We start from the raw sequence: 24,558 nt of genomic DNA on the forward strand, positions 1-24,558 counted from the left end.
ATGCGTGAGAACATGCGGTGTTTGGTTTTCTGTTCTTGCGTTAGTTTGCTGAGAATGATGGTTTCCAGCTGCATCCATGTCCCTACAAAGGACACGAACTCATCCTTTTTTATGGCTGCATAGTATTCCATGGTGTATATGTGCCACATTTTCTTAATCCAGTCTGTCACTGATGGACATTTGGGTTGATTCCAAGTCTTTGCTATTGTGAATAGTGCTGCAATAAACATACGTGTGCATGTGTCTTTATAGCAGCATAATGTATAATCCTTTGGTTATATACCCAGTAATGGGATGGCTGGGTCAAATGGTATTTCTAGTTCTAGATCCTTGAGGAATCGCCACACTGTCTTCCACAATGGTTGAACTAGTTTACAGTCCCACCAACAGTATAAAAGTGTTCCTGTTTCTCCACATCCTCTCCAGCATCTGTTGTTTCCTGACTTTTTAATGATTGCCATTCTAACTGGTGTGAGATGGTTTCTCATTGTGGTTTTGATTTGCATTTCTCTGATGGCCAGTGACGATGAGCATTTTTTCATGTGTCTGTTGGCTGCATACATGTCTTCTTTTGAGAAGTGTTCATATCCTTTGCCCACTTTTTGATGGGATTATTTGATTTTTGTCTTGTAAATTTGTTTAAGTTCTTTGTAGATTCTGGATATTAGCCCTTTGTCAGATGGGTAGATTGTAAAAATTTTCTCCCATTCTTTAGGTTGCCTGTTCACTGTGATGGTGGTTTCTTTTGCTGTGCAGAAGCTCTTTAGTTTAATTAGATCCCATTTGTCAAATTTGGCTTTTGTTGCCATTGCTTTTGGTGTTTTAGTTATGAAGTCCTTGCCCATGCCTATGTCCTGGAATGGTATTGCTTAGGTTTTCTTCTAGGGTTTTTATGGCTTTAGGTCTAACATTGAAGTCTTTAATCCATCTTGAATTAATTTTTGTATAAGGTGTAAGGAAGGGATCCAGTTTCAGCTTTCTGCATATGGCTAGCCAATTTTCCCAGCACCATTTATTAAATAGGGAATCCTTTCCCCATTTCTTGTTTTTGTCAGGTTTGTCAAAGATCAGATGGTTGTAGATGTGTGGTATTATTTCTGAGGGCTCTGTTCTGTTCCTTTGGTCTACATCTCTGTTTTGGTACCAGTACCATGCTGTTTTGGTTGGTTACTGTAGCCTTGTAGTATAGTTTGAAGTCAGGTAGTGTGATGCCTCCAGCTTTGTTCTTTTGGCTTAGGATTGCCCTGGCAATGGGGGCTCTTTTTTGGTTCCCTATGGACTTTAAAGTAGTTTTTTTTTTCCAGTTCTGTGAAGAAAGTCATTGGTAGCTTGATGGGGATGGCACTGAATCTATAAATTACCTTGGGCAGTATGGCCATTTTCACAACATTGATTCTTCCTATCCATGAACATGGAATGTTCTTCCATTTGTTTTTGTCCTCTTTTATTTCGTTGAGCAGTTGTTTGTAGTTCTCCTTGAAGTGGTCCTTCACATCCCTTGTAAGTTGGATTCCTAGGTATTTTATTTTCTTTGAAGCAGTTGTGAATGGGAGTTCACTCATGATTTGGCTCTCTGTTTGTCTTTTGTTGGTGTGTAGGAATGCTTGTGATTTTTGCACATTGATTTTGTATCCTGAGACTTTGCTGAAGTTGCTTATCAGCTTAAGGAGCTCTTGGGCTGAGACAATGGGGTTTTCTAAATATACAATCATGTCATCTGCAAACAGGGACAATTTGACTGCCTCTTTTACTAATTGAATACCCTTTATTTCTTTCTCCTGCCTGATTGCCTGGCCAGAACTTCCAACAGTATGTTGTATAGAGTGATGAGAGAGGGCATCCCTGTCTTGTGCCATTTTTCAAAGGGAATGCTTCCAGCTTTTGCCCATTCAGTATGATATTGGCTGTGGGTTTGTCATAAGTTGCTCTTGTTATTTTGAGATACATCCCATCAATACTTAGTTTATTGAGAGTTTTTAGCAAGAAGGGCTGTTGAATTTTGTCGAAGGCCTTTTCCTGCATCTTTTGAGGTAATCATGTGGTTTTTGTCATTGGTTCTGTTTATATGATGGATTACATTTATTGATTTGCATATGTTGAACCAGCATGTTCCCAGGGATGAAGGGATGAAGCCAACTTGATCGTGGTGGATAAGCTTTTTGCTGTGCTCCTGGATTCGGTTTGCCAGTATTTTATTGAGAATTTTTGCATCAATGTTCATCAGGGATATTGGTTTAAATTCTCTTTTTTTGTAGTGTCTCTGCCAAGCTTTGGTATCAGGATGATGCTGGCCTCATAAAATGAGTTAGGGAGGATTCTCTCTTTTTCTATTGATTGGAATAGTTTCAGGAGTGGTGCCAGCTCATCTTTGTACTTCTGGTAGAATTCGGCTGTGAATCTGTCTGGTCCAGGACTTTTTTTGGTTGGTAGGCTGTTAATTATTGCCTCAATTTCAGAGCCCGTTATTGGTTTATTCAGGGCTTCAATTTCTTTCTGGTTTAGTCTTGGGAGGGTGTATGTGTCCAGGAATTTATCCATTTCTTCTAGATTTTCTAGTTTATTTGCGTAGAGGTGTTTATAGTATTCTCTGATGCTAGTTTGTATTTCTGTGGGATCAGTGGTGATATCCCCTTTATTATTTTTTATTGCGTCTATTTGATTCTTCTTTATTAGTCTTGCTAGCAGTCTATCAATTTTGTTGATCTTTTCAAAAACCTCCTGGATTTATTGATTTTTTGAAGGGTTTTTTGTGTCTCTTTCTCCTTTAGTTCTGCTCTGATCTTAGTTATTTCTTGCCTTCTGCTAGCTTTTGAATGTGTTTGCTCTTGCTTCTCTAGTTCCTTTAATTGTGATGTTAGGGTGTCAATTTTAGATCTTTCGTGCTTTCTCTTGTGGGCATTTAGTGCTATAAATTTCCCTCTACACACTGCTTTAAATGTGTTCCAGAGATTCTGGTATGTTGTGTCTTTGTTCTCATTGGTTTCAAGGAACATCTTTATTTCTGCCTTCATTTTGTTGTATACCCAGTAGTCATTCAGGAGCAGGTTGTTAAATTTCCAGGTAGTTGAGAAGTTTTGAGTGAGTTTCTTAATCCTGAGTTCTAGTTTGATTGCCCTGTGGTCTCAGAGACAGTTTGTTATAATTTCTCTTCTTTTACATTTGCTTATTGTGGGATCTGGCCAGCAGCCCACAATGCAACGGGTCTCTCTCTCTTTGTTCCCAGGTGGATCAGCAGGTCAAGAAATAATACACACACGCAAGATAGTGAAAGCTGGGTCCAGGGGGGTCACCACCTTCTGGTCCTGTGGTGCCAACAATGCACTGGACATACCAGCATTTATTATTAAGTTTATTGAGGGCAGGGGTAGGTTAGTGAGGGATTTAGGATAATTTGATTATGAGGTGAGATGGTCACATGGTGATGAAGTAATTCTTTAACATAACATCTGTATGCAGAAGTACAGTATACAGAGATAAGAATTTATAATATATTGTGTGCATCAGTAATTTCTAACAGAGCCTTAAAACAGAAACACAGTAGTTCCATAACCTATGATTAGCAAGATATTAATCAGCAGTAACCGTTGCAGCAAAAGCTGGTTACAAACAATCCATAGTAACAGGACGTGAAGCTAGACAACTGGTTAGACCAGAAATTCTCAGAAGGGAGTATGCCTTAACCCTAAAGAGGCCTAGAAGAGCTGTGGCAAGATGAGGGTGTTTATAGCCCTATCTTATCCACATGGACAGGTGTCCCCCCCATGCGTCCATTTATAGGCTCTCCACAAGGGTCGCATTCCATTCCCAGAGCTATGAACATCTGCTTTTCTGGGATAGGAATCTTGGTGATGTGAAACCTACCTGACTGCACATCCATTCATGGGCTCTCTGCAGGAGGAAGCACGTCACACACTGTTGGCTCATTCTGGCAGTCCAACCTGGCATTGTCTTTACACAATCCTGCATGCAATTTTGTATTTACAATAATCAGGAGCATTTCATCTTTTATTCCGCAGCAATAGTTTCAGGGGGTCTCCCTACATTTGCTGAGGAGTGCTTCCAACTGTGTGGTCAATTTTGGAATAAGTGCAATGTGCTGCTGAGAAGAATGTATATTCTGTTGACTTGGGGTGGAGAGTTCTGTAGATGTCTATTAGGTCCACTTGGTGCAGAGCTGAGTTCAATTCCTGGATATCCTTGTTAATGTTCTGTCTTGTTGATCTGTCTCATGTTTACAGTGAAGTGTTAAAGTCTCTTTGTAGGTCTCTAAGGACTTGCTTTATGAATCTGGGTGCTCCTGCATTGGGTGCATATATATTTACGATAGTTAGCTCTTCTTGTTGAATTGTTGTTCCCTTTACCATTATGTAATGACCTTCTTTGTCTCTTTTGATCTTTGTTGCTTTAAAGTCTGTTTTATCAGAGATAGGATTGCAACACCTGCTTTTTTTTGTTTTCCATTTGCTTGGTAGATCTTCCTCCATCCCTGTATTTTGAGCCTATGTGTGTCTCTTCATGTGAGATGGGTCTCCTGAATACAGCACACTGATGGGTCTTGACTCTTTATCCAATTTGCCAGTCTGTGTCTTTTAATTGGAGCATTTAGCCCATTTACATTTAAGGTTAATATTGTTATATGTGAATTTGATGTGTCATTATGATGTTAGCTGGTTATTTTGCTCATTAGTTAATGCAGTTTCTTCCTAGCATCAATGGTCTTTACAATTTGGCATGTTTTTTGCAGTGGCTGGTACCAGTTTTTCCTTTCCATGTTTAGTACTTCCTTCAGGAGCTCTTCTAAGGCAGGCCTGGTGGTGACAAAATCTCTCAGCATTTGCTCGTCTGTAAAGGATTTTGTTTCTCCTTCACTTATGAAGCTTAGTTTGGCAGGATATGAAATTCTGGGTTGAAAATTCTTTTCTTTAAGAATGTTGAATATTGGCCCCCACTATCTTCTGGCTTGTAGAGTTTCTGCAGAGAGATCCACTGTTAGTTTGATGGGGTTCCCTTTGTGGGTAACCTGACCTTTCTCTCTGGCATTTTTTCCTTCATTTCAACTTTGGTGAATCTGACAATTATGTGTCTTGGAGTTGCTCTTCTCGAGGAGTATCTTTTTGGCGTTCTCTGTATTTCCTGAATTTGAATGTTGGCCTGCCTCGCTAGGTTGGGGAAGTTCTCCTGGATAATATCCTGAAGAGTGTTTTCAAACTTGGTTCCATTCTCCCTGTCACTTTCAGGTACACCAATCAGACGTAGATTTGGTCTTTTCACATAATCCCGTATTTCTTGGAGGCTTTGTTCATTTCCTTTTACTCTTTTTTCTCTAAACTTCTTGCTTCATTTCATTAATTTGATCTTCAATCACTGATACCCTTTCTTCCACTTGATCAAATCAGCTACTGAAGCTTGTGCATTTGTCCTGTAGTTCTTGTGCTGTGGTTTTCAGATCCATCAGGTCAATTAAGGTCTTTTCTACACTGTTTATTCTAGTTAGCCATTCGTCTAATCTTTTTTCAAGGTTTTTAGTTTCTTTGCGATGGGCTCGAACATCCTCCTTTAGCTCAGAGAAGTTTGTTATTACCAATTGTCTGAAGACTTCTTGCCTCAAAGTCATTCTCAATCTAGCTTTGTTCCATTGCTGGCAAGGAGCTGAGTTCCTTTGGAGGAGAAGAGGCACTCTGATTTTTAGAATTTTCAGCTTTTCTGCTCTGGTTTCTCCCCATCTTTGTGGTTTTATCTACCTTTGGTCTTTGATGGTGGTGATGTACAGATGGGGTTTTGGTGTGGTTGTCCTTTCTGTTTGTTAGTTTTCCTTCTAACAGTGAGGACCCTCACTCAGCTGCAGGTCTGTTGGAGTTTGCTGGGGGTCCACTCCAGACCTGTTTGCCTGGGTAGCACCAGCGGAGGCTGCAGAACAGCAAATATTGCAGAACGGCAAATGTTGCTGCCTGATCCTTTCTCTGGAAGCTTCGTCTCAGATGGGCACCTGGCTGTATGAGGTGTCAGTCGGCCCCTACTGGGAGGTGTCTCCCAGTTAGGCTACTCGGGGGTCAGGGACCCACTTGAGGCAGTCTGTTTGTTCTCAGATGTCAAACTCTGTGCTGGGAGAACCACTGCTGTCTTCAAAGCTGTCAGACAGGGACATTTAAGTCTGCAGAAGTTTCTGCTGACTTTTGTTCAGCTATGCCCTGCCCCCAGAGGTGGAGTCTACAGAGGCAGGCCGGCCTCCTTGATCTGCAGTGGGTTCCACCCAGTTCGAGCTTCCTGGCTGCTTTGTTTACCTACTCAAGCCTCAGCAATGGCAGATGCCCCTCCCCCAGCTTCACTGCTGCCTTGCGGTTCGATCTCAGACTGTTGTGCTAGCAGTGAGCGAGGCTCTGTGGGCATGGGACCCTCCAAGCCAGGCGTGGGATATAATATCCGGGTGTGCCATTTGCTAAGACTGTTGGAGAAGCTCAGTATTAGCATGGGAGTGTCCCGATTTTCCAGGTACCATCTGTCATGGCTCCCCTTGGCTAGGAAAGGGAATTCTCCAACCCCCTGTGCTTCCTGGGTGAGGTGATGCCCCACCCTGCTCCGTGGGCTGCACCCACTGTCCGACAAGCCCCAGTGAGATGAAACCAGTACCTCAGTTGGAAATGCAGAAATCACCTGTCTTCTGCATCACTCACGCTGGGAGCTGTAGACTGGAGCTGTTCCTATTCGGCCCTCTTGGAACCTCCCACCCTAAAGTGATTTTTTTTAAACTCAAGGTTTACAGACAGTTTTGGTCTTTTTGTCATTATATGACATAGGTAAGAGAATTTATATGATGAGATCTATGTTAATAGATCAAGAAAAGTAGAGATTTCCCTATTAATTTTTCTTCTCTTGACAATATTGATCTCCCTTTTGTCTCCACTGTTGTGGGGCAGGGAGTAATTTTTAGTAATTGTAATAATAGCTTTCTTTTATAGAGCCCATTCTCTGTATCCAGTTGTGGGCTGATCACATTTATCTTACTCAATTCTTCCAATGTCCCTAAGAAATTGACATTTGTTATTTTATTTTATTTATTTATTTTTTATTTGGGGACAAGGCCTCGCTCTGTCACCCAGGCTGGAGTGCAGTGGCTCGGCTCACTGTAGCTTTGAACTCTTGGGTTCAAGCAATCCTCCCACCTCATCCTACTAAGGTCCTGAGATTATAGGTGTGAGCCACTGCACCCAGCCTGAGTTTGACATTATTCCCATTTAATAGGGCTAAACTGAGCAGGCAATTTGCCCAAGGTCATATAGTTAGTGAGTGGCAGAGCCAGGATTTGAACTCAACCAGTCTGTTTCCAAAGCCTGGGCTCTTAACCATTACATTATGGCTTCTTGCCAACCTAAAGATTGTGCCCAGTGCCTGGCACAAATGTACTAATTACACCAAGATTAAGAGTCTTAATGTCTTAGCTGAATCAGCAGGCTCTTTTAAATTTTATGGCAAACTGTTGTCATGTTGTCTAATGACATCCTGAAGGATTTAGGGTTTTTTTTTTTCTCCCCCCCACCCCAGTTCAGACAACCAAAGCTCAGATATGGACAGCTGTGGGTTGGCTACATTTTTACTGCTGTTTTTCCTACTTCACTTTGAATCTCACTGCTACCCTGTGTAGTGTCTATATCAGCTACTGCCTCTTCCAGCTCTAGGGTGGCCATGAGAGAGACAGGGATGGAGCAGGGAAGTCTAAGGAAACAGAACAGGGCATTTATTTGGAAGTTTTTAATGGAGTCAGAATCAAAGTTCAAACCCAGATTTCCCAGTTCTCAGTGCTGCCTCTACAACTGTGTCTTTCCGTTGATTTTTTTGTTCTTTGGGTTTCTGTCCAATACATATTTATTTTGTGCTACTGTGTGCTAGTGACTGTTCTAGTCAGTGGATATCCAGCAGCGCACGAACAGAGGTTGGCTCTCCTCTCATGGAACTTATATTCTAGTGGCAGTGAGACAGATAATAAACAGATAAGGTGGTGAAAAGTACTTCAGAGAAAAATAAAGCTGGGTAGGACAGAAAGAATTCTAGGGCAGGGTTGGAAAGTGAATGAGAGAAGGGAGGTGTTGCTTTTAATGTAGAATAGAAGGGAAGGCCTCTCTGATAAAGTGACATTTGAGCAGAGGATATGCCATGGGAATGCCTGAAGAAAGACTGTGTCACTAGTCAAAGGTGCTGAGGCAAGAACATGCCTGTTGTGTTGGATGAACAGAAAGAAAACCAGTGAGGCTGGAGTGTAGTAAGAGAGGGGAGCGTGGTAGGAAGTAAGATCAAAGTAGTTAAGGGAGTCAAATCACACAGGACTTTTAACCAGTGTAAAGGATTTTCATGTTGATGGAAGGGGAAGGGATTGGTGGGGTTTAAGTAGAGGAGTGGCATATATGACTTATATTTTATAAGAGAGTCATTCTGGAGTAAAATTAGGGGAGAAGGGACAAAGCAGGGTGACTATGGCATTATTGTTGCAGTCATCCGTAGGATTAGCTGATGGATTGGTTATGGAATATAAATGATTTTGATGATTTGAGCCTGAGCAAGAGGAAGAAGGACCTGCCATTTGCTGAGATGAAGACCATGGAAGGAGCAAATTTGGGGTAGGGATGAAGAAAGCAGAAATTCGACTTCAATGACTCTCGGAGTGTTAGAGTTGGAGGAGACTTTGAGTTTATCTAGTACAATTGTTTCCTTTTACCAGCTAGAAATACTAAATACTGAGAGGTTAAATGACTTTCCCAGAGTCAAACAGCTTATACTACTTGTTGTGCAGCATAAAGAGCCCTGGAGTTGTAGTCATGTTCAAATTGTAGCTTTTCTGTTTCTTAGCTCTGAACCTTGGTCAAGTCATTTATTTTCTCCAAGTCTGTTTTTCTTCTATCAAAAAGGATAATGAAGACTTCCATTTCTTGTTACAATGTTGAAAGTTGCAGCAGTTGACATTATTGCTCCCACTCTGGTAGTAAGAAAAGTCAGAGAAGGTACAAAATCATAATTTTAAAAAAACCTATCAGAGTTGACACAAAAAAACTAAAGAAACAAAAATCTGGAAAGTAGTGAGCCCTTCTTCTCAAGAGGAAAAAAAAAAAAAGAGAGAGAGAGAGAGAGAGATACATAGATACTTTTCATCTATGGTGGAACAGCAAGAGGAAGAATTTGCCATATAAAGAGAAGTCAACTGTTACTGACTGCATGTAGGCTGGAGTGACAATCTGGAATCCTGAGGAGTTCCAGCTACAGTGCAGGACTACACCTACCTGCCAACTTTTCCCCCATGGGCCTTCAATTAGTACACTGGAATAGGAGTTCAGATGCAGGGGCAAGGGAAAGAGAGCTAAGGAGGATCCTGCTGAGGTGGGTGGATTTTGCTGAAGGCTAGGGGCAGGGCAGGAGAGTTAATAGAAATCCCTGTAGTGCACCAGGGGCTTTATGAAGTCTAAGGCTGGGCCTGCAACAGGCTGGGGGCATGGCAAGACAGCTAAGAAATCTCTTTATGACTATCTAGGCTTTTACTGAGGACAAGTCAGCCTTTGAGAAGGCATAGTCAGGGTAACAGAGCAAAAAGAGATCTCCTCAAGGCACAGAAAACGGAAGGTGCTGCTGGAGACCAAGGACAACACCCTAGCTGAAAGCTGGAATGTGAGGGGAGGGCAGAGAGGAGGGAAGATCTCACAGTTCGGAAAGCTAGCATAGGTTATGAAGCTCAGAGATGTATGAAGCTTCGACATTGCTCAGATTTTAGCTTCTCCTGAAGGTAAAGTTCTGATTTCGCACTGAAATTATTATAAGCCAATCATGAACTAACACTACAATCTCAAACCCAGCTCAACTATGGATTAAAAGGATTGAGCTGTCACTCCCAGTTTCCCAGCAACTTAATTGAAGAAGGAACTTCCCTTTATGGAGATAAATTAATGTTCTTTTATACACAGTATCTGGCATGAAATAAATTATGAGATAGAGAAAGAAACAAGAAAATGTGATCCATGGTCATGGGAAGAAAGAGGCAACAGAAACAGTCTCAGTGATGGCCCAGACGTTGAACAACATGGATAAACAGAGAAAATTTCAGCAGAAAGATGTAAACTATTTCTCCAAGTGAAAATGCTAGAAATGAAAAATATATTAGAAATGAAGAATTCATTTGATAGGCTTAATAGCAGACTGCACACGGCAGAAGAAAGCACCAGTAAACTTAGGGACAGATCAGTAAAAATCAGCATTCAAGATCTGTGGGACAATACAAAATTGTCTAGCATACATGCAACTAAAGTTCAAGAAGGAGAGGAGGAAGAGCAGGGACAGAAGTCTAAATTGAGGTATATCAGAGTCGACTTTCTGAAAATCAAAAATTTTTATAAAGGAAATTTAAAAGGAGGTAGAAAAGAAAAAATTACATAAAGGTGAACAGTAATATGAATAATTGACACCTTGTCAGAAACAATGCAGGTCAGAGGAAAATGAAATTTTTTTTTTGAGACAGGGTCTCACTCTGTTGCTCAGACTGGAGTGCAGTGGTGTGAACATAGCTCACTATAGCCTTAATGTCCTGGGCTCAAGAAATTCTCCCACCTTAGCCTCCTGAATAGCTGGGACTACAGGGGCATGCCACCATGCCCAACTACTTTTTAAATTTTCTGTAGAGACAGTATCTTACTGTGTTACCCAGGCTGGTCTTAAACTCCTGAGCTAAGTGATCCTCCTGCCTCACCTCCCAAAGTATTGGAATTATAGGTGTGATCTACTGTGCCTGGCCTGGACTAACTTTTTTAAAGTGCTGTATTTTATTTTTTAAGCAAATCTGCTAACCGGGAATTAAATATTCAAAAGTGAAGGAGAAATACAGATATTTTTGAAGGAAGCAAAAACAATTTGTTTACATCAGACCTATATTACAAGCAGTGTTAAAAGAAGTTCTTTAAGTTGAAGGGAAGTTATAATAAAGGAAGTTCAGATCTGAAGGAATGCATTACACCAGGAAGGGTAAATATATGGATTAATATAAGGGACCTTTTAAAATATCTTGCTTTAATACATACATTTATTTAAAAAATATGGACTATTTAAGGCAGAAATAATAACATATTATTTGGTATATAGTAGTAGTAGAAGTAAGCTATCCAACAGTAAGTGCACAACAAGTCGGGGAGGTCAAATGAAGTTAGACTTTGATAAGTTAAAGATGCACTCTGCAATCACTAAAGCAAACTTTGAAAAAAATACAGAGAGGTGTAGCTATAAGATCAGTGAAGGAAGTAATAAATATCACATTACGAAAAAGTCAGGAAAGCAGAATAGAGGAACAAAGAAGAGAGGCAAATGGAAAATAAATATAAAGATGGCAGACTTAAAAATCATATCAATAATTACATTAAATGTAAAGACCATCATCTCCAATTAAAAGGTAGCAATTGTCAGGCTGGATAAAATAGCATGGTCCAACTATGTGCTGTCTTTATGAATCACTGTAAATATAAAACACAGATTGAAAAAGGGTGAAAAAGATGTACCATGCAAAAAGCATAAGAAAGTTGATGTTGCTATATTAACAAAGTAGACTTTAAAACAAGGATCATTTCTAGAAAAAAGGATCATTTATCATAATGAATCAATTTATTAAAAATACATAACAGGCCGAGCACAGTGGCTCATGCTTGTAATCTCAGCACTTTGGAAGGCTGAGGGAGGTGGATCACTTGAGCTCAGGAGATCAAGACCAGCCTGGCATACATGGTGAAACCCCATCTCTACTAAAAATGCAAGAATTAACTGGACATGGTGATGCACACCTGTAATCCCAGCTTCTTGGGAGGCTGAGGTGGGAGGATCATTGAGCCTGGGAGGCAGAGGTTGCAGTGAGCCAAGATCATGCCACTGCACTCCAGCTTGGGTGACAGAGCAAGCCTCTGTGTCAAACAAACAAACAAAACAAAACAAAAAAAACTTGTATGTACCTCACAACAAGCTTCAAAATATGTGAAACAAAAATTGATAAAACCAAAGAGAAAAAGAGGCAAAACCACAATCATAGCTGAATATAACACCTCTATCACTAATTGACAGAACTTGTGGAGAAAAAAAAGTCAGTAAAGATATAAAAGATTTGAACACCACTATCAACCAACTTGATACTTGGCATTTATGAAGCAGTACACATCACTACAGAATTTAAAAAATAGCAAAATGGCAGACGTAAGTCCCTCCTTATCAGTAATTACTATAAGTACAAAGGGATTAAATTTACTAACTAAAATGTAGACACTAGCTGAATGGATAAAAACAAAAACGAGCAAAAAACTTCCCGCATGATCCAATTTTATGTTGTCTACAAGAGATCCTTGTTAGATCAAAAGACAGGTTAAAAGTGAGCTGGGTTGGCTATACTAATATCAGACAAAATAGACTAAGTTATAATAAAAATTGTTACATGAGACAAAGGTGATTATATGTTGATAAAAGGTTAATTCCTACAGAAACCATAATGATTATAAGCACATATGCACCAAACAACAGAGCCACAAATATATGCAGCAAACTGACAAAAATAAAGGGAGAATTTTTTCTTCTTTTTTCTGTTTTTAGAGATAGAGGTCTGTCTGTGTTGGCCAGGCTGGTCTTGAACTCCTGGCCTCAAGCAGTCCTCCCACCTTGGCCCTCCAAAGTGCTGGGATTACAGGTGTGAGCCACTGCACCTAGCTGAGAAATGGTTTTATAATAGTAATTGGAGACTGCACAGCTGTCATCATAGCTACCATTTGTTAAGCACTTAGTATATGCCAAGACTATCCTAGGCACTTTACGTTTATAAACTCATTTCATTCACAACAGCCCTTGTGGCAGCTTCAATTACTATCCCGATTTTGCTGAAGAGGAAACTATGGCATAGAAAAGTGGCAGGTTCCATTCATATCCCCATTTTGAGGAAGAGGAAACTATGGCATAGAAAAGTTAAATGACGTGCCCAAGGTTTACAAAGGTGTAAGTGGAAGATCTTGGATTATAAGACTCTTTTGGGAAATTAGATTTGATCCTTAGAGGTTTCCTAGTCTCATTTCCCATTGAGGAAGGGATTCCTTTCTCTGACAATCCTGGTTCTGTGGACTCTGCAGGAGCATTGAAGATGGGAGATCACTGCTTCAACAGCAAGACATTCTAGTATGGGCTATTGTAATTGCTAGAAAGTTTTTTTTCCTATGTTGAGGTGAAATCTCACAACTTTGATTCACTAGTCTTTGTAATAACAGAAAATAAGCCCATTGTTCTGACTGTTGAGATATGTGAAGGTTTTCATGTCATTCACCACCAACCCCAACATCAGTTGGAGACTTCAATACCATACTTTCAATAAAAGAACATTTAGACGGCAGAATAAGGAAACAGAAGTCTTGAACAACACTATAAGTCAATGAAACCTGACAGATTTATGTAGAACACTTAACCCAACCACACCAGAGTCAACATTCGTCTCAAGTGTACCTGGAACATTCTTCAGGATAGATATATGTAAGACCACAAAACAAGTTCCAATAGCTTCTTCCCCACCTCCGGCTGCCGGCAGGACCTTTCTCTCACTGCTGCTGGGACCCTGTGTCATCACCCAGGCCGAGCACGATGCCCCCTAAAAAGGGAGGTGACGGAATTAAACCACCCCCAATCATTGGAAGATTTGGAACCTCACTGAAAATTGGTATTGTTGGATTGCCAAATGTTGGGAAATGTACTTTCTTCAGTGTATTAACCAGTAGTCAGGCTTCAGCAGAAAACTTCCCATTCTGCACTATTGATCCTAATGAGAGCAGAGTACCTGTGCCAGATGAAAGGTTTGACTTTCTTTGCCAATACCACAAACCAGTGAGCAAAATTTCTGCCTTTCTAAATGTAGTGGTTATTGCTGGCCTTGTGAAAGGAGCTCACAATGGGCAGGGCCTGGAGAATGCTTTTTTATCTCATATTTGTGCCTGTGATGGCATCTTTCATCTAACACATGCTTTTGAAGATGATGATATCACGCATGTTGAAGGAAGTGTAGATCCTATTCGAAATATAGAAATAATACATGAAGAGCTTCAGCTTGAAGATGAGGAAATCAAGCTTGAAGATGAGGAAATCAGCTTGAAGATGAGGAAGTCAAGGCTGCTGGAAAGTACAAACAACAGGGCAGAAATTATATTGTTGAAGATGGAGATATGGTCTTCTTCAAATTTAACACACCTCAACAACCAAAGAAGAAATAAAATTTAGTTATTGCTCAGATAAACATACAACTTCCAAAAGGCATCTGATTTTTTTTTAAATTAAAATTTCTGAAAACCGATGGAACAATTAAAGTTGGGAAGATGGGAATCTTCAACAAATTATTTTTATTTGTTTTAAAATTAAAATACTGTGTACCTCTCCACCAATGAAATGCAAATTCACTAAATGTGAACAGCTTTGCTTTTCACATGATTAAGACCCTACTCCAAATTGTAGAAGCTTTTCAGGAACCATATTACTCTCATGATACTTCATTAATCTCCATCGTGTATGCCAAGCCTGGCACATTTGACAGTGAGGACAATGCGGCTTACTCCTTTTTGAATCTACGGATAATGCATGTTTTACAGTACTCCAGATGTCTACACTCAGTAAAACATTTGGGAAAAAAAAAGTTCCAATAAATGTCAAAAGATTGAAATAATACAAAGTGTCTTCTTTGATAACAGTGGAATGAAGCTAGAAATCAACAATAGAAGGAAACCTGGAAAATTCACAATCATGTAAAAACACTTTTTTTTTTTTTGAGACGGAGTCTCGCTCTGTTGCCTAGCCTGGAGTGCAGTAGCGCAATCATAACTCACTGCAGGCTCAATCTCCTGGCTTAGCCTCTTGGATTATAGGGATTATAGGGCATGCCACCATGCCTTGCTGATTTTTAAATTTTTTTGTAGAGTTTGGTCTCACTGTGTTGCCCAGGCTAGCCTTGAACTCCTGGCCTTAAGTGATCCTCCTGCCTTGGCTTCCCAAAGTGCTTGAGTTACAGGCATAAGCCACTGTGCCTGACCCCAAATTAACCACATTATTAATAGGTGAAAGAAATAATGGCTATTTTAAAATACTTTGAGATGAATAGAAATGAAAATATATCATATGGGATGCAATGAAAACAGTACTTAGAGGGAACTTTATAAATGTAAGTGCTTACATTACAAAAGAAGAAAGGCCAGGCACAGTGGCTCACACCTATAATCCCAGCACTTTTGGAGACCAAGGCAGAAGGATCACTTGAGCCCAGGAGTTTGAGACCAGCCCGGGCAACATAGGGAGACCCTGTCTCTACAAAAAATCGTTTTAAAAATTAGCTGGGTGTGGTGGCATGTACCTGTAGTCCCAGCTACTTGGGAAGCTGAGGTGGGAGGATTGCTTGAGCGAGGGAGGTTGAGGCAACATTGAGCTGTGATCATGCCACTGCACTCCAGTCTGACTGATAGAGTGAGACCCTGTTTCCAAAAAAAAACCAACCAGTCAGTAACTTTGCACCTCAAGGAACTGGAAATATATTAGATAATTTAGCTATTTAATCTAACATAGTGCTTACTGGAACTTGCAACACAGTAGGCACTTACTAAATATTAGTCTCATATATCCAACACAAAGATTCATCATTGACACTACTTTGAAAATAAATATAGGGTACTATTTATGCCACTATTTCCACTTCGGCAGTTTGTTTTGATGGATTGTTTTTTTAATCCAGGTTTTAAAAATTGAGATATTCATCATATGCTATAAATTTTCCTCACTTAAAAAGTACAATTCAGTGGGATTTAGTATATTCACCAAGTTATGTGACTATTACAACTGTCTAATTCAAGAATTTTTTTCATACCTTCAAAAGAAACCTCATATACATTAGCAGTCACTTTCCAGCTCTAGGCAACTACTAGTCTTTTTTCTGTCTCCATGAATTTGCCTTTTCTGGACATTTAATGTAAATGGAAACATACAATATGTACCCTTTTTTGTCTGCTTTCAGTAGCATGTTTTCAAGACTCATTCCTGTTGTAACACATATCATTACTTAATTCCTTTTCATTGCTGACTAGTATTCCATGTTTTGGAATACCACATTTTGTTTATTCCTTCATCAGCTGATAGACATTTTTTAATCGTTTTCACTATTTAGCTATTAAAAATAGTGCTGCTGTGAACATTCATGGACAAGTTTTTGTATGGACATACATTTTCATTTCTCTTTAGTATTGACTTACAAGTGGAGTTGCCGGGTCATATGGTAACTCTTACTGCCAGATTGTTTTCCAAAGTGGCTATACCATTTTACATTCCCACCAGCAGTGTATGAGATTTCCAGTTTCTCCATGTGTTCACCATTACTTATTACTATCTTTTTCATTTTAGCCATCCTATAGGTATGATGTATCTCACTGTGTTTTGACTTACCCTTGACTTACCCTTACGTTGAACATCTTTTCATGTATGTATTGGCCATTTGCATATCCTCTTTGCAGAAATATCTATTCAAATCTTTTGCCCATTTTAAAATTGGGTTGTCTTTTATTACTGAGTTTCAGAAGTTCTTTATGTAGTTTGCATACAAGTGCCTGGTCAGATCTGTGATTTGCAGATATTTGCTCCAATCTTGTGGGGTTTTTTCCTACACTTTCTTGATGGTGACCTTTGAAGTACAAAGGTCTGTTGTTTGTTTGTTTGTGTTTCTGAGACAGGGTCTTGCTCTGTCACCCAGGCTGGAGTGCAGTGGCGCGATCTTGGCCCACTGCAGCCTCCGCCTCCCAGGTTCAAGCTATTCTCCCATTTCAGCCTCCTGAGTAACTGGGACTACAGGCACGCGCCACCATGCCCTGCTAATTTTTGTACTTTTAGTAGAGATGGGGTTTCACCATGTTGGCCAGGCTGGTCTCGAACTCCCAACCTCAAGCTATCTGCCTGCCTTGGCCTCCCCAAGTGTTGGGATTACAGGCGTGACCTGCTGCACCCAGCCAGGTCTTTTATTTTGTTGAAGTCCAGTTTATCAATTTTTTTTGGATGTTTATGCTTTCAGTGTCATGTCTAAGAAACCATTGCATAATCCAAGGCCACCAAGATTTATGCTTATGTTTTCTTCTAAGGGTTATAATTTTAGCTCTTATATTTATTTAAGTCTCTGAGCCATTTTGAATTAATTTTTTTAGATGAAGTGAGATGGGGGTCCAAATTCATTGTTATGCTTGTATATATCTGGTTGTACTGGTACCATTTCTTGAAAAGACTATTCTTTCCCAATTTAAATCAGTGCTCATAAATTTAAGAGTTTATTTCTTGATTCTCTTTATTTTAGCCAATTTTATAATTTTATTTTAGATTCTTTGTTCTGTTCCATTGATCTGTATGTCTACCCTTATGCCAGTGAACACATTGTTTTAATTGCTGTAGCTTTGTAGTAGATTTCAAAATCTGGAAGTTTGCGTCCTTCAACTTTTGTTTTTCTTTTTCAAGATTATTTTAGTTATTCTGGGTCCCTTGCATTTCATATGAATTTTTTGATCAGCCTTTCAATTTCTGTAAAAAAGTCAGTTGTAATTTTGAGAAAGATTGCATTAAATCTATGGATTAGTTTCAGAAGCATTGCTAAAATAACACTAATAAGTCTTTCAGTTCATGAACATGAATGTCTTTTGATTTATTTAAGCCTTCTTTAATTTTTCTCAACAATGTGTGAGTTTTCAATATGGAAGCCTTATCCTTCGTTTGTTAAGTTTATTCGTAAGTATTTTGTTCATTTTGATGCTGTTGTAAATAGGATTATTTTCTGAAATTTATTTTCAGGATGTTCATTGCTACTATGTGGAAATACAGTTTATATGTATATAACTATATTGTATATATGTTGTATCCTGCAGACTTGCTGAACTCCTTGATTAGTTCTAATTGATTTTTGTGCATTTTTAGAATTTTCTATGTGTAAGATCATGTAATCTGCAAATAGAGGTTGTTTTACTTCTTCCTTTCCAGTCTGGACATCTTTTTTATCTTTTGTCTAATTGCTTTGGCTGGAACCTCCAATACAGTGTAGTATCTAATGGCCATGTGTTGCCATTTTTATGAAACAGTGATAGGGCATAAAATGTTTTATATTACTCAATATTAGAATATGGTGGCTGCATGAAATTAGTAACACCCTATTTGTAGGACAACAGTTGGGGCTGTTCTGATCTACTAGTATAAAAACAAATAACTTTTTTCCACATCGATTGAAGAACATTTTCACAATTTCCTTTTTTTTCTTTCCAGGTTTTCTCAAACAATGATGAAGGCCTTATTAACAAAAAGTTACCCAAAGAACTTCTGTTAAGGTAAGTGTAGATAAATTCTGGATGAAGAGTTTAGATCTGATTTAGTCATCAAGTTCCAAGCCTATCTTCTTTCTCACTGTGAGTCCATAGCATAGAAAAACAGACAGAATTAGCCTAACTGACTTTTTGTTTTTGTTTTATAGAATGCTGTTCAGCTTGTTGTTAAATTTTACTTGGTCTAATCCAGAATGTACTAAGTATGTACATAGCATTGGTCTGGATTCTTTTTGTAATGTGGTAAGTATTGTAATAATCTTCAGTAGGTGCCATTGTTTTGGTTTCAGTAGATAATCGTGATGAAGTCAGTAATGTGAGGAGAGATTATTGCAAGGTTGTGAGCTCCTGAAGTCATAAAGTTTTTGATGTTTTCAGACAAATGAGTTTTAAATACAAAAAATAAGCACAGTTATGATATGTTCTTAGTGATCACTTAAAATACTGTCAACCCCAAATATTGATATGTTTTTATTCATATGAGAAGTATAAGTGACAGTAGTATAAAATAGGCTTTTTGTCTTTTATTTCTGGCATCACTAAATATACAGTAAATGTTATTCTGGTGGTTGTTTTTACCAAGTAAAGCTATCAACCAACATTTGTTGGCCTGGAGGTACTTCAGTTTTCTTTAGTATTAGGCAATCATCAAAAGAAATCTTATTTTAAGGCCAGGAGTGGTAGCTCATGTCTGTAATCCCAGCACTTTAGGAGGCTGAGGTAGGCAGATCACTTGAGGCCAGGAATTCAAGACCAGCCTGGCCAATGTGGCGAAACCCTGTCTCTACTAAACATACAAAACAATTAGCCAGGCGTGGTGGTGCATGCCTGTAATCCCAGCTACTGGGGAGGCTGAGGCACAAGAATTGGGAGGCTGAGGCAGGAGAATCGTTTGAAGCTAGGAGGTGGATGTTGCAGTGAGCCTAGACTGTGCCACTGCACTCCAGCCTGAGTGACAGAGTGAGACTGTGTCTCAAAAAAAACAAAAAACAAAAAAACAACAAAAACAAAAAAACTCATTTTCGTTTTAGATGTTGTTATATTTTAATTCTTTACAAGGAATTAGTAGGTGTATACACGGTAATCCTTGAGAGTCATTTCCCTAACTCTGTTTCTCTTATCACTGATACTTCACAAAACAACAGCATCAGAAACCGGGTTTTGTGATCAAATAACTGTAGGAAACAAACTGTAGTCCTATAGGGTTAACAAAACCTATAGGACTTCACAGGGCCTTAATAGGCTAACGTGCATGGCGATGATACAAGTTGGGTAATTGTGCCATTTCAAACTTACTGACAATGGAATCCTTTTAATATTCCACAGAAAATTTGGGGGAAATGCTGACATACAATAAGAGATTGACCAGATGACTCCATCCCGTGGCTGTACTAAATCTCACTTTAACATTTGGGGAATGAATATGAGTTTTGTTTAAATATTGGGAATAATTATTTTCATCTCTTCCCAAGTTCACCACAGAACCACTTTTAGATGCCACAGATTACTCACCTTTACTGTCATCAGGTTATTAGACATTTTTCCTTGAGTTAGAAATGGGGTAAGAACTTGGCTTCTTTGTGGTAGTGATCACATTTCAGGGACTTCAAAGGGTGTTTCATTAGTCATCAGGTGTTGTTTGACACTTGTCATGAGCCCCTTCTCAGTTGATAGAAAAACTGAGACAGGATTGTATGAAAAATATCAATTGTATTTTATTCCAATAAAACAAATATTTGGATAAGAGAGAATGTTCTTTGGCATTTTTGACAATTTTAAGAAAGTGGTGACAAGAAAGAAATGTATGTTTCCCATATAAACCCAAAAGGTTTTGCTCAAGCACCTAGTTGTTAGAAGCAATACAACTGTGTCAGGGTGGGCAGGCTGTCACCATACAACTGCACAGATGCCATCTACATAGACTGCAGTGTAGATGGTGCCCCCCTAGGATTATGTAGTGCTTCCAGTCTGGGTCTGAACATTTCTCTAGAACGGGCATCAAGCTGTAATCTCAATATGGTGTTCTTACCCTGGGGAATCCTAAGCAGCTTCAGGCAGGCCTCTGTTGGCCACTAAACACTAGGGTGTGATTAAACTCCACCCTTCTCATGCATACTTCTGCTATGACTCAAGGCTACTAACTGAATGGTTTTTTTCCTTCTGCTAGGGTTGGCTTTTGTACTCTACTCAGCCATGGAACAGTTTCTGTCTGTTGATACCAAAAAAATAAAAAGGAATTATATCACTTTCTATGTAGTGTGATTTCTAAACTGCAGTCTTGGAAACTTCAGTTCTTTTAAAGATCCGTGATGGACTCAGCTGTTAGGAATTCTGGAGGTTGTCATCACTACTTACAGCTTTTGAATCATGCCATAAAGCTCATACATAGATCACTTTTCAGAAAGAATTGCCACTTGAGAGCAAATGTTAATGTCTCTTCATAGACTTACATTCCCACTTATATTCTTATTTCAGAGTCTGTAAGGGGAATTTAAAATATTGCCACTACAGATCTTCTCCAGCTCATGAGTCTCAAAATTAACTCTAGCAACCATGTATTTTAAGTTTTTTGCTGGCCTTTAAATCATTTCTATCATTTTACTTTCAGACTTTCCATTCTCTGTGTGGCTTTCCCTTTTCCTAGCTACCCTTTCTAAGAAAAATTTTGAAGAAGGGTTTGAACCAGATTACCTGAGCCTCCGTCTGCATCATTAGTTAATTCCACAACATTGGGTATAACAAAGCCCCCACCTCATGAAGCTTAAGTCTTTATTATTTACTGCTCAGTTAAATTATGTCTTCATTGTCTACCCTTGGCTTATGTGTTTATTTCATATTGTAGATTTCTTTGTGACAGTGTAGTCTGTTGTTCCTAATCTTGTTGAATTCCTATTCACCTTCAGTCTTACTTCCTCAATACATGTGAATTCTTGGACTTTGTGACAGACTTAATTGCTTTCAGTCCAGATCATTTTCTCTTCTGCCACTTTTGACTGCTTCTGTTACCGCCATCTTTAATTCTCAACTAGCTTCCAATACTGATCCCATCAACCAAAGCTTCACCTTCCCCTTTGGAACCATTAACAAGCATAATCTGGAATAATATGCTGCTTTTCATCTCTCTGTTATCACTTTGAATCCACTCAGAAAAATCTGTGTTTTCTTTTCATCTGATTTCACTGATAATTTTAAGAATATATATTATTCACAGATTCCTTCTCTACTACCCATTTTTAGTTTGTTACTGAACAAGTTTTTACAATTTTGCTTTTTTAAATCCAGCTCTTGCTCATGAATTAAGGCTACTGAAGTTTTTTCTCTACCTTTGCTCTCACATAGCCCAACAAACAGCTTTTAATATTATCCTTCCTGGGGAGTCAGTTACATAATTTTTATAACAATGGAAGTACTTAATCTGTTGCAACCATTATCTATTAGTGAGTTGGATTATCCTTGCATATATTTTTCCACATTGTTATTGTCCATATTACTGTTGGAATCAGACTTTCTGGGTTCAGACTTCAACTCTTCTCATTTATTAGTTGTGTGACCTTACTTACTTAACTCTCTGGGCCTTAATTTGCCCATCTGTAAAATGGGAATAGTAATAGTTCTTACCTTATGGGGTTGTTGTTCTTAGAGTACCTGGCATGTAAGTATTAAATAAATGTTAGCTCTTATTGTTATTAATGTCAATTTTTGGATGCCTGAATATTTAATAAATGCTATTTGACAATGCAGTCAGCTTTAATACAAACAACTGATGAATCCAGCTCTTAATATGGATCTAAATATATGCTACTGCTAAAAATATCTCAGTAAAGTACCTGGTTATTAAGTAACTCTGTGAAGGCCCAATGCTTCCGTTCATTAAACTGGACTAATTCAATCTCAATAGCAATTGCATCCTACTATCTTATATTAAACTGACAATTACTATTGCTTAAGCAGATGTGTGGTGTTGTGACATCTGATTTACAACTGCAGTTACCTTGCATTATAACAAAAGATAGTCTCTTGGAGGGAACTATTCCCTTTTTGAGAAAAAAAAAGTCTTCTGTGAATTGAATACTGACCTAAAACTCAGATTATAAATTTTAATAGTGATTTGACTTTAAGTTTTAATTTCTATTAGGTTGCTTTCAGATGTTAGTGATGAAGTAAAAGCACATGTAAACTCCCTCATAGGAGACAGCAAGTGATACCTGCAGTAAACAGCTTAAAACATCCTGAGGAGTCAAAGCTCTAGTTAGTCATAAATAATAATGAAAGAAAATTACTAGACACATTAAAAAAATTAAATTACCATTATCGATGTAATTTCTTTCCTTTTTAAATTTGTGTAGATACATGATAAAATTTATTGGCTTGATAAAGGAAGATTTCATTGCCCCAAATGAGGGATTTGAGCCTAATAATTCTGGGTGATATGAAATCAAAGACACAATTTCATATAATATGACAGTTTTAGTAGTTGAATTTGCTTGGGAGAATTATAAAATGACTAGCACATTTTCAAATTTTCCTTTTCTCACATTTGTAAGCCAGTGCCATGAGTGAAGATCATTGTGGTTTTTGTTGGAATCATTAAGATGTAGCCCAGTGCTTCTCATAGGTCCTTGGCAAGCAGTGCAGTAAAGGGCTCATTCCTGCTATGGGTGTCATTGAGTAGGTGCTGTTGCCTGCTGGTTGGTTTCAGCACTCCATGGACTTTTTTAAGCACTGCTGCCTCTATTTCCTGCTGTCTGTGATGCCTGCTGCCTTATATATATTCCAGGGCATCCTAACAGGTAAGATGCTCTTTTGGGGGTACATGCTGCAGTTTCAAATTTAAGCATCTATGCAGATTTTTCCTCTTTGCCAAATAGTTGTTTTAGGTTGGTTTGCTTGCTCTCTGGTTGTTTTTTGACTTGTGTGTGGCAATGTGGGACTGAATAAATGTATATGTTGAAATCAGATGCAGCAGCTTAAAAGCCCTCATGTTCATTATGTCCCTAAACTGTTATGTACTATTTTGGGGTTGGCACCAAGGTCCAAATTGGCAGAAGCAAATTTTCTTTAGACTAGATTGGGGTTATGCTTGTATATGAACACTCTGAGGATGACTTTGGATTTTATATCTATATTGAGATGCCATGAAACACCAATGAATCTCTTCTGATAGGAAGGATAGAAGCTAGATACATTTTGCCCCAGACCCTTATTTATCCCTAGCAAATTGTATTAGAGACCTATTCATTTGAAAACTGTGAGTTCAGTACACAGAAAAGATTGGTGAATTTGACTCTATGAATAGTGAAGTATGGTAAAATTATACCATACTAAAGATAAATACTACAGTGGTGGATGAAATAATTAGATACACATTATAAGCAAGGGCATTATTCTTCAATATGCAAAGAAAAAAACTCAAAATTATTAAGAATAAGGTAGATTGATTTTATTAGAAATACAGTTTGAAGAGGCCACGAACAAAAGAAGAAATACAAATGGCTAATGTATAAAGAGATGCTCAACAAGGCCCATATTTAAATACAAATCAAAATAACAATAAGATATTACCCAAAAGTTTGATAATATTAGGTTTTGGCAAGGAGATGCGAGATACTTTAGGTGGGAATATAAACTGTAGCAGCCATTCTGTAGGGCCACTGGAAAAAAATTTTTAAATGCTAAATGTATGTATTCACAAATTCCATTTCTAGGAATTTACTAACATATATTTGCAAAAGCACACTGAGGCATGTGTGCAGGATGATTACTGCAGCATTTTAAAAACTTCAGTTATGCAGAATTGGATTACTCATAATTCTTGGTTAATGATACATTTTACCATTGATCCATGCATTGCCCTCTTTTATTCATTTTGTAATATAAGGAATGTACACAAATGCTGCCCCTTCTCATTCCCCACCGTCAAGGTAATATTATTAACGACTTTTTATTTATCATTTCTTGCTTCTTAAAACTTTTTATCTTATATTTTGACTAAACAATATGATGGTTACTTTTGCTTGTTTATTAACTTTGTAAAAAAAGTATATGTTATATTAGAAATGTTTTTCACTCAAAATTATGTTACGAAAGGTGATTCTTGTTGCTCTGGTTGGCTGTTGCTCATTCATTTTTACTGCTGTATAGTATTCTACTGTGTGAATGTACCAACATTTTATTTTTTTCCCCCTTTACTGAGTATTTTGGTTGT

The 24,558-nt window shown here is 38.4% G+C and overlaps 1 protein-coding gene and 1 pseudogene across 5 annotated transcripts in view; both read left to right on the top strand.

Annotated features, from left to right (window-relative positions):
* Positions 1 to 24,558, top strand: part of FBXL2 (F-box and leucine rich repeat protein 2) — a 145,685-nt gene that overhangs the window by 3,835 nt on the left and 117,292 nt on the right. For all 4 annotated transcript variants that reach the window (XR_644266.3, XR_644265.3, XR_004182325.1 and 1 more), the window contains exon 2: positions 18,298 to 18,359. Coding sequence is in view for 1 of the 4 variants with exons in the window: in XM_003895235.3 (XP_003895284.1) it covers positions 18,298 to 18,359 (62 nt within the window). In the remaining 3 variants the exon portion in view is untranslated. The remainder of the gene's footprint in view (positions 1 to 18,297; positions 18,360 to 24,558) is intronic.
* Positions 12,653 to 14,653, top strand: LOC103882441 (annotated as a pseudogene). Its single transcript, XR_644264.4, has one exon. The product of XR_644264.4 is annotated as an obg-like ATPase 1 pseudogene (transcript).

The sequence above is a fragment of the Papio anubis genome, chromosome 2, assembly GCF_008728515.1.
Source record: "Papio anubis isolate 15944 chromosome 2, Panubis1.0, whole genome shotgun sequence".
Classification (NCBI taxonomy): Eukaryota; Metazoa; Chordata; class Mammalia; order Primates; family Cercopithecidae; genus Papio; species Papio anubis.